Source organism: Fukomys damarensis, unplaced genomic scaffold (assembly GCF_012274545.1).
Source record: "Fukomys damarensis isolate Sample0158 unplaced genomic scaffold, DMR_v1.0_HiC HiC_scaffold_29, whole genome shotgun sequence".
Taxonomy (NCBI): domain Eukaryota; kingdom Metazoa; phylum Chordata; class Mammalia; order Rodentia; family Bathyergidae; genus Fukomys; species Fukomys damarensis.
Genome location: NW_022900941.1, coordinates 15,233,658 through 15,244,742, shown reverse-complemented (window position 1 = coordinate 15,244,742; position 11,085 = coordinate 15,233,658). Strand labels below are relative to the sequence as shown.

The window sequence follows — 11,085 nt, the reverse complement described above, 5'->3', positions numbered from 1 at the left end:
TATATATATGAGAAAAACCTGATATCCTCAGTCTCATCAGCTGGAATCATTAGCCTGACATCTAAATGAACATATTTAGAAATTCCATTTCAAGACTTGCTCAGTTCTCATTCCTGAATACAATTTTTAGTTAATATGTCTATGCTAGAAAAAGGAAGCTAACACAGAGAACCACGTTCTGCTGTGTTCCCCTTAGTTAAGCTACTTACACAGGCTGCTGTCACTGAGCTGCCTGGTTTGCCCTGTTCTAGGTGACCATAAAATATTGCATGTTGGACTTTTGGAGAAATTGACCAAAATTCCTCAAACATGTTGCATTGCTGAAGGTGATCAGCCTATATTTTAAATTAGATTTGCACATCTATCCAACAGAAGAGGAAAAAAATACAACTTTTCAAATAGGCATTTTAGGTAACTAATATTCAAGTTTGCAGAAGTAATAAATGTTCTTTGAATACTCATGGAACAGTTTTACCCAAACTTATCATTTTATCATTATGCCTTTTCTGTTCCCAAATGTCTTTCTCTGCTATAAGTGATTGTGATTTTCCTTTTTTCCCTCCCCCCTGAGGGACATGACCCCACATCTGGACATGACCAGATCAAAATGACTTTTCTTTCCTGGAGTCCCTTTGATCTGGTCTTTAAATATCTATGGCCACTGTTATATCCAAAGTACATTCTTTAACTTTCCACAAGGTGTACTATTTTCTAGCAATCCTTAGTTTCCTACTGACTTGTCTGCTTTCTTTTTTCTTTTTCCCGGCAAGTAAACTCATCTTTTTTTCCCCTCTGGGTTCAAGGGTTCTGGCAGTGGACAATGAAAGACATTGATCATGGTAAAAGACAGCGATATAGATATAGTTAATATGGTCATAAAAGCACATCTCCACTGAAAATTACTCTTTCACTTAATAAAGCCGGTTTGCCCTGGAGATACTGAAGCATCACAAAGACCCCCAATAAGGAAAAAGAGTGCCCCCAAGTGTCAGCTTACATCTCCCTGCTGGCAGTTGGATGGAAAGAGCGGTTCTCTATTACGATGCGACACATTAATTTTTCAGAAGGGCAAGTGAAGAGTAATGTGTCCAGTTGAGGGAACAGAGGGAACCGAGCACTGGGCGAAATAATTATCCAACTTGGAATTTGACCAGGTTAACAAAGTTAACACCACAACTTTTGAGAGCAGTGTGGAGGAGCCTCTAGAGCTCACCAAAGGTCATTCTGTCTATTTTTATGTCTCATCCAGAAAGTGGCTCCGCCAGGAATGCAGTAAGTGGTGGCATTAGGGAAGAGATTATCTAGTGTCTCTGCAAAAAAATGACTTCGGCTGCATCTTTTCCCTTGAGGTTGACCTACCCCAGCAAATGTCACATAACATAGACTTCGAGATGTGTACAATCTTCATTGGAGAGGCCCTGAATTAGAATTCCTCTTCCCCATCCCTACAACAAGAGCATTGCACCAAAATCTGCCCTGAGTTCATCTTCCCAGAGCTCAAGATATGTGCCACAGAAAAGAACTGGGGTAAATCACAACTTCAACCTCAAGGCAAAGCCCCGGATGAGACAGTGTCCTCTGACTTACCCACTCCCAAGTGAAACCTCTCAGTCGTGGGTGTGTCCTTCCAGGTGGAGGGAGCTCCCTAGACAGCACTCCTGATTCACTTCTCAGGGGACAGAGGAGAGACTTGTTTGATTAGAAAGTGTAGGAAACGAACAAGCCATGCATAGTTCGCCTCTGGATCTTCCCAGGTCTCTCCAGTCAAGTTAACTGTCAGAAGCACACAATCCATTCTGTTCTTTGTCCTCGGATTTTATGGTAAGATACTTATTCCAGGGTCTGGGGCTGCCTGTTATTGAGCTTGTCTGTTTCTTAAGACCAGTGTTAGGAAATCCACTTTTTCTGCAGATAAAAACTTCGTCTTCCAATTTAGGCTTTGTCAATAACAAAGCAGATGTTTTAGCTTCCTGTCAGCTTTTGTCTTTTATTTTTCAAGTCATTGAGAACTAAGGTGGGGAAAAGGGATGTGAGGGTTGGTTATTGAGCCACCTCCAGTTCCACTAATAGATGCACAGAAGACACCCAATTAAGAATATTTTGGAGTCACAGAGCTTTACAGAGTGGGAAGATTTAAAAAAAATTCATGTAGAACCTTTAGTTTCAAAGGGTCACACCCAGCTAATTAACACAATGTGAGAAATTGCACCCAAGTTTCCAAATCCCTGTTTGTAATATGTACTGATTAAGATCCCAAGTTTTGTAGTTAGGCTGCTTCTGCTTAAATCCTGCCTTCCAGACTTCTTAGCCATTGTATGCAGCTGCTTATTTGCACTTCTCCTCCTGTATTTTCCTATTTGTATCATGGGAGTGATAACAGTGCTGTCTGGATTAAATGAAGCAATTCTTGGAATGCTTGTGACCCTAAACCCGACATACAGTAAAAAGTCTTTGTAAGTATAGAGATTTTCCTATCGCAGATTTTCTTAAAATGATTGGCAGCTGATGGCTGTAGCAATAGAGAACTTATAAATCATGTTGATTAAGATCCTGTTTACATTCGTTTGGACTAAAATCTCTGGTCATTGTTTCAGTGCCCAGCTGAGGAATGATGCTGGATTTAAATTTGCCAAGTAGATTTGAATCTCTTCCTGACATTTAGATATATTAGTAGCTACATTAACTAATATTTTCAAGATATATTAACCAATATTTTTAAGATATAATCAACAGATGGAAACATATTTGAAATAATGAAAGTAGCCTTCATCATAGAACAATAATTGATTGCACTTCATAAATTTCTTGTTTCTTCCCAACTGTGGACAGAGTTTCTGGCTGTACATGTACAACATATATCGCTTTGAAACTGATGCCATCTTGTATATGTATTTTACTGGTTTATCATTGAGTTTTTGTGTATTACTTTATGTATTCTCATCTTCCTTATATCTCCTCCTAATTGATCCTTTCTAGTGTTCATGATATTGCTCTAGGCAAAATCTCTATTCCATGATTACTATTGACTGTGAAAAAACACTGTAAGTATTTCTGTGTTAAATATCAGGAATCTTAAGTTTCCAGGTCTAATTCCACTTGAACTTGAATTTGTAAGAATTACAGGTTCCATAAATAGCCCATAGAAAGTATAACTGGCTCCAGACTCCTTCACCGTCCAGGCTGATGTAGATAGAACACAGTGAGATCACACATAGGAAAGCTGTTTAGAAATATAAGCTCTCTATATATCAGATACTGGGCTAAAACAGCACTTGCCTGATTCTAGATGTATGCCTCGGAACCTCTTGGAACGGGCGCGCTCTGTGTTTTTTCCTTTACAGTGAGTCTGTCCATTAGAGAATCTACAAGTTCAAGCAGGAGACTCTCTGGGCACATTTTGGTCCCAAGGTAGACTGTGGAGTGGTATGCAGAGGCAGTAGGAGCCTATTAGATGGCAACTTACTGAAATGTCCTCCCGATTCTTTATGGTATACCTTAGTCCTATTTATCCTTCAGAATCTTTCTAAAATCACACTCTTCTATGAAACTTTATATGAGAATCAGAACCACAAGATTACACAAAACTGGTCAAAGACTAAATTGGTTTGGTGAATGATAGACTGTTGAACAACAAGGAATTAAATTAGTTAAGGTATAATTCTCAAGAGATTTCTGAATATATCACTATGTACTTCCTCAGATTAGCACTAATAATTTTGTGGTTACACTAAAGATAGGAAAATACTGTAAGACTATGCACAGCTACTTATTTTGAACTTGAAAATATATTCTCATCTTGCCTGTTTAGCATTATTTTTGCTCCCAGTGCAATAAAAAGCCCCATCAAAAAGTCATCTGTACAACTGTTGCCACCTATAGGTGGTAAGTGAAGTAATTTTAATTTTGGTGAAACAGCATATAAAGGACATGGGATGTTTTTAGAAGCAACACAACTCTTGTCAAACACAAATCTGTACTGTGTTTATCATTATTATTTTCTTCTGTAATTCTTACTTCAGATGGTACTTTAAAGATGCTGCTAATGGTCATTAAGCACTTTTCCAAGGTAAAGTTTGAGAAGTTGGGCTCTGCAAGTAGTCCCCCAGGTCTAGGTCCAAACTTCACCAGGTACTGCTACAAAACCTTGCATGAGTTATGTAACTTCCTGAAGCCTCAATCGATGGCACCCACCCTATGGAAGTCCTGCAGGGATGAAGACAGATGATCCCTGCAAATTACTGTCAGCACCTGAACAGCATGCAGTAAAAATAGGAACATTTTTACCATGATTAGTTTGCAAAGCATCTTTCCATGCAGTTGCTACAACAGTCCTGCACTGTTTGGTGAAGATTTGCCAGATAGATCAGTAATCCATTACTGTTTGACCACTCTCCTCCCTTCTATTTGCATTCAAATGTAATGTGACTTTGAAAGTTTAAATATACCTGACATCTAACAAGCACGGTTGAGGCTAATTTAGTGTGTTCATACAGGGGCAGGGGAAGAAGCTACTTAGTACCGTTATTCTTGGCAAACCACTGGAAAAGCACAAGCCAACACTGGAGGCTAAAGGAAGCTTTCACTGAGAACCTCCTGACAATTTAGCATTGGGCTAGGCCTTTAGAGAGGAAGGGGGTGGGGGTAGGGCGACACGTAGAACATAAAAACAAATAATCTGGGCATAGGAGTGCACACCTGTAACCCTGACCCTCTGAGAGGCTGTGGCTGGAAGATTTGAGCCCAGGCTGGGAAATGTAGATAGCAACTTAGGGAGATCCTGTCTCAAAATAAAAATAAAAAGGGCTGGGGATGTAGCTCAGTGTGAAGGCCCTGCATTCAATCCCTAGTACTATGAAAAAAGAAAAAGAAAAAACACTGAGTGCAAAGATTGCAAGTTGGCATACATGCTGGGTTCTTTCATTGTTTTGTTTTAATATGAACCAATGCTCAAAAATCAGAAAAATTTTAACATCAACAAATACTGACCTAGATTTATGTCCTCACCTTTGAAATCAAAAGATCTCAACTCACCTTTCTGCTCAGCAGAATAAATAGATGCTGCTGCCATTAAATACGGGAAATACTCCTGAGCTCCCTAACTTGAAGTTGAATGGCATTTGGCCCTTTTTGTCATTTGCACTGATGTTCTTAGAGCCAAGAAATATTTCTGCCCTTGCCTTTCATCCAAATCATGAAGATAAAAGGAAGCTTGAGATGACCTTGTTTTTCTTATTAATGTTCCTTCATTTCCATAACACCCCGGCCCAGTTAGTCCTATGTTATATTTAACTGAAAAAACCAACCTTCAAGCTTGAAGCCATTAGAAAAGGTGATATACTATCCCCAGTGAAAGTTCATGTTTTAAATTATTTCCTTACCTCGACCTTCCATACACAGAATACTTTTGTGTATATGTTTTTTGTTTGTTTGGTTGGTTTTGTTTTTGTTTTGGTACCGGGGATTGAACTTGGGTCCTTGCGCTTGCAAGGCAGGCCACTGAACCACTGAGCGAAATCCCCGGCCCTTGTGTATATGTTTGTCGTGTATCAGAATCATTATGTAAGCTGGTTAAGGAGGGGGAATACTTGAGAGTTTCTGATGTAGTAGTTCTGTTTGCATTTCATTTGAGAAACACTGCTCTAGAATAAGAACCCTGCCTTACATTTATTGAGCCTCTTCTGTGTACCAGAGGCCTATGGTGCTTTATTTCTAAAACTTTAGTTAATCCTGGAGATCACGTATGTGTCTTATCACCATTTACACCTGAGGGTGCATTCAGTCACTGCTACAGTCAAGGAAAGGGCCCAGATCTCCCCTGTAGGAAACAGTTTTAATCAGGAGTGTATTCTCAGCCCTCAAATCTATTTTGTGGTAGCTTCTCTAATAAGTGTGTGTTTAGTGAAGTTGAGATCTACATAGACCAGAAATGGCAAGAAAAATGCTTGCAGTCTTTGGAAGAAAAAGGACTAAGACACCCAAGTGAGGAGGAAATTGCACTGAATGCCTTTTGTGTACCTAAATGTCAATGAGCATTTACAATTTGGTAAATGAAGTTAAATGTTTACTCTCTCCAAAGCATTTCCTACTCCCCATACATTTTTAATACTGTGCTATATATTTCTTTGGAAAAAGAAAGCCTAAAAAATTGGCACAACATTAGAAGGGGCATTTTCATGGAGTGATTCTTAATCACAGTATTGCTGTTCTATAGTCAGCTAGGAATCTGTTTCTCAGCCCCCTGTAGTTTCACCTGAGAATGAACCTGAACTATCACGTGATGCACCTGCATGTTAATAGTATAATGAAGGAACCACTAGTCCAAGGCTGATCTTCAAATATTCCCATGGAATATCACCATTTCCCATAGCAGAGAAGCTGTCTGTGCCTGCTCCTGGGACCCTGAAGCCATCCACTTCCATCTAATTCTCCTTCTATTTGCTGTGAGGTCCATAGGTTTTGGCCGTATCTTTTTGCCCCCATGGAAACTTGCTTTCCTCGCTGCACCTTTTTTAAATCCAGCGTCATTATATGGGCCAGGGGCAAGTTGGGAAGCAGAAAAAATTTGCCTTTGGTCTTTTATTTAAATGGAAGATTTGGATAACAACATAACAGCACAATATTTTGCCTCTCTACCTATGACAGCATGGTTTAGTAGAATAAGAGTGTGGTTCAAATTGAAATTCTAATTCTGTTTTCTGTCCCTTGTTCTGCAAGCTTGGGCAACTATTCTGTCATGGTGAGCTTTGTTTTCCTCATCTTTAAAATTGGTCAACAGGTACAATATTAGGAATAAGTTCTGATGTTCTGGTGCACTGTATAACAGTATTATATCAGGAAACTCAAAATAACGAGAGGCGAGCAGTTTAAATGTTCTTACCCCAAAAATGATCAAGGTTTGGGATAATAGAGTAAATGATTTTATCACTACTATGTAATATATATAATATATATAAACACATTGCATTCCATACACCATACAATTGTTATGTGTAAGTTAAAAATAAAACTTCAAAATAACACATGGATTGCAAAACACAGTAAAATGTGAGTTAAACATAACTTTCAGGTGTGAGAAAGGCTGATAGAGAAAACCTGTCAAGAGCCTTTTACCCAGTGGCTGCTTAGTAAGCAGTCACTATCATTTCTAAGCCCTGCCCCTGCTTCTTCCTTGTGTTTGATCAAATTTTTGCCTGAAAGAAAAAAGAAAATGAGAACTACTGTAGAGGCTGTAACATTTTCACTCTTACGTTCTTCTGCATCCCTGCTTCCCTTTGTCTTGCCAGCCTGACCAGCACTGGAGCAACTGAACGCAATCACGTCCACTGGGCTCACCTGCAGTGATCACTGAGTGTGACTGCAATGTTTTGTGAAGTCCTACAGGGTGCTAATAACATCCTATAAATATCTCAGTGCAACCTGGTATATTACCAGAACCCACCGGACAGGGGGAGTGACTAAACTGCGCACCGATTTCTATGGTGTCTACACACTTGAGCCTTCTGGAAGCCACTGTGAAAGACCCAGAGATCTCTTTCAGGAATTCAAAGTCCCATAAAGGGACCATGCAAACATGATGATGCTACTGACAAGCTTAATATGCACTGACATTTTTTGGCAATTTAAGGGATTTTCTGCCCTTTTCTTTAACTTCTGGCTGAAACTCAATCCCTATCTATACTTAGAAAAAGTACAACACTTAGCAAGGAAGCAGAGGAGTTTGAAACTTCGATTAAGAAAAATAAGGCACTTTACCTGAATAAATTTCAAATGGATCTATCTAAAATGAAATTAAATGGCACTTAACTGGTTTGTAAATTGGGACCTATTTATCTCAGTAAAATAATTAAAGTCTTGATTTATCACTAAAATTGGCCTTATTATTACATTTAATTATACTAGAAGATCATTAAAGACTTGTAGGTTCTCTCTATCCCTTTAAACTACTCTTTGTACAGATAATAATTGAATATTGGATAGAATAACTTGATTTTCCAAAGAAATATGTTTCTAATATTTTCCTCTTTTATTGCAGAAATTGAAACAAGTTGAAGAAACAAAAGAAGATCCTGAGCATAGATTATCTAAAATTTCCCTCAAGTCATTCAATAAATTTAACAGCAATTCTGTGATTTTATTAGAAAAAGAGAACTCTGTGAGCAAGGTTGAAGGACAAAAGGAAGAAAGAGAAAAAAATGAAGAGGCATCTTTAAGTAGCTCAGATAGGCCTGGGGTAGACAATTTGGAATCTTTGAGTGATTCTTTATATGATAGCTTTTCTTCTTGTGCAAGTCAAGGTTCAAATGATGTATAAAGGACGTTTTAGCCCCATAGTGAGAGCTGGGAATAGTGCACTTAAAAAAAGAAAGTGGGGCGGGGGTGGGGGACACAGAGCTGTTAGCCATAAACTATACAACACCAGAGCCCACCTTGTCAAGTACGCAGCAGGCAACCCACCAGGGCTTATTTCTCTGACAGGGCAATAAAGATTTAATCTATTTGTTGTGTTTCGAGAGGATTAAAAGTAAATGTAATACAGAATTCTTAATTTTGCACTTTTTAAAATACTTGTACAGAAGTTGTAAATTTTTTGGAAGAGAAAATTATATTTGTAGGGAAGAAAAGATAGCAATAAAAGGAATCTGTGCCATGCTCTTGAAATGATGTACTAAGTCTCAGAAGTGGATGATAATATATATTTTTGAAAATTTCAACTAAACATTTTGTGAAGTTCATTGTAGTCCTCAAATTATTTGTGGGTACACTCTGTAAATCTAAAACAGGGCCTGCGGAAAAACCAGAGAGATCATAGTTCTCTCCATGTCACAATCTCATTTTAATAGTTGTTTTTAATTGCAGTGCAATTTTAGAATTGTTGAAGAGAGATTCAAGTTTTAACGGTAATTCTGCTTTCACTGAAAAATGAAGTGTGGACACTGGGAAGTGTGACCGTATGTCCAGAAGCAAACTATTCCTATTTCAATGGGTTTTCCCTCGACGGTTCCTTAACAACCTCTTCTACTTAGTGATCCTCTGTGATTCCCGATATTATTTGTTGATTTTTATCTTTGTACTTTCTAAAATTAAAATCTGGGTACTCTAAAAATAAAAACAAATTCCTATTTGCTGTGTTCACTTTTTAACAAATAAAATCAATGGTGCTATGAAAATTTCTTACCTTTTAATACCTTGTTTTTCTACAAAGACTGTTTATATGTAAGGATAAATTCTATTTTAAAGGTTATGTGTATTTTTTTCTAGATGTGAACTATCTATAATTGCTTTTGTACAGGAGCTTGTAAACTAGGCATAATAGAGATCCTTTTAGGATCTACTTGGTTACTTTAGCACACAATTGTTCTTTAAAGAATACTGTATGATCAGTGTTATTTTGTTGATTTGTGCAATTTGTTGTATTTGAATTTTGTTACCCTAAATGAAAATTATGTAAAGCGTCCTTGTCTTTCAGGCTTTTAAAAATTCTTTTGTTTCACTTCTGAATAAAGTCCTATCACAGTTGTACCCTCTGTATGCTGAAAAGAACTTGCTCAAGGACCCTCTAGCCACTCAGTTACAACAGTCATGATTCACACGTGCTCTGAGGATGGCTTTCCCGAAGGAGTAAATAAGCTGGCCCTTTTGCTCCCGTGATAGTTATGCAGCCAATTGCAAGATCAGAGCCTGCAGCCAGGCGAGTAATGGTCAGAGCATTTCAGTCTCCGGGAGGGGTTAACCAACTGAAAACGGAAGCGGTAGAGGGGCTGCAAGGTCCGAGAAGGAGCCCGAGGCAATAGGAAGGATCTCTGCAGAGGAATTACAAGAAAGTCATTTACGCCAATTCCAGACCTGCTCTGCTGGCAGGATGGGGAAATAAACGGTCTGCGTCCCAGCCTGAGAGAGCTTCCCCACGAGGAGGCGGGAGAGGGGCACAGTTTAGGAGCCTATTTCCACGGAAATGGATGCTCCCTGGGGATCTGGGAATAAGGGGTGGGAAAGGGCGGGATTGAGGGCGGGGGCACAAACGAGCTCGGGCGGGCACGCGGACTCCAGCACCACCTGCTGCAAAGCTCCGCTAGGAAGGCGAAACAGCACCGTTGGCGTCCGGGGACTACACAAGGTGGGTGTCACTTGGGATTGGTGAAGAGAAACTTGGGGTGAGTGGTGGTGGTGGTGGGTCCAAGTCCTAGGCAGGGACCGTGTCTTGCGCAGTGTTATAACTCGTGGCCTTAGGGGCCCAAATGAAGCCTGACCTGTCTTTCGGAAGGAGGGGAGAAGGAAAGCAATCCTCTTCGCCCGGATTTGCTCGCTCCTGCTCGCTCCAAACGGTAGTCCCTAGGGCGCACCTCTGGGCTAGGCGACCAGCCGTGACTAAGCCCCCTCCAGTGGCACGCGCGGGAGGGCGAAAGGAGGGTGACCGGGATCTGCGCGGTGCTCAGGGTCCCCACCACACTCCTACCCACCCTGTGAAGGCCGAACCCGGCAATGACCGGTCCTGCAGGCCTCTCGGAGGAGGAGGTCGAGCCGCAGCTGGGGACACCCCGGGGAGCCTGCGGGTGTGCAACTTCGCCAGGTGTACGGGAACACGCCCCATCGCCCCGAGAGTTTCCCAAGGCCGACAGCACTAAACCTCCGGCTGGCGGGCCAAACCCAGTGGCTGGGTGCTCGTTATCAGCAGGGGGAGCAGAGAATGCGCGGAGCCTGGCCCAGCGCTAGGCCAGCAGACCCCGCCACGCCGGTTCCCCACTTGCGCCCTCCAGGTCCCCAGGCACCTGCTGCGCCTTCTTGGACGCTCCCCCGACCCCTCTGCGCCTCTTTCCCAGGAAGAGCGGAGGCGGGAGGAGAGGGCGGCAGGAAGGGGGTGGGGACTTCGACGGTCCCCTCGGTTCCCCGCCCGCCACCCCCTCCCCAACTCGGCAGCTGTCACGTGGTGCATGGCGTGGGAGGGAGAAGAAGAGGCGAGACTTTTTCGGGTGCTCCGAGTCGCCTGTAGTTTTTCAGCTTCAGCCGCCAACTCCGGAGGCAAGGCGCTTGGCCCAGGAGAGCGAGTGAGAGGAGCGGGAACCCGCAAGGCAGCTGCCAGCCCCGGCG

The 11,085-nt window shown here is 41.4% G+C and overlaps 1 protein-coding gene across 10 annotated transcripts in view; it reads left to right on the top strand.

The window, feature by feature from the left end:
• The window catches only part of Nckap5 (NCK associated protein 5), an 855,349-nt gene extending 846,239 nt beyond the window's left edge, over positions 1-9,110 (top strand). For all 10 annotated transcript variants that reach the window (XM_010606203.2, XM_010606202.2, XM_033757250.1 and 7 more), the window contains one exon: positions 8,033-9,110. In XM_010606203.2, coding sequence (XP_010604505.1) covers positions 8,033-8,311 — 279 coding nt within the window. In that variant the 3' untranslated portion in view covers positions 8,312-9,110. The remainder of the gene's footprint in view (positions 1-8,032) is intronic.
• Positions 9,111-11,085: the final 1,975 nt, after the last annotated feature.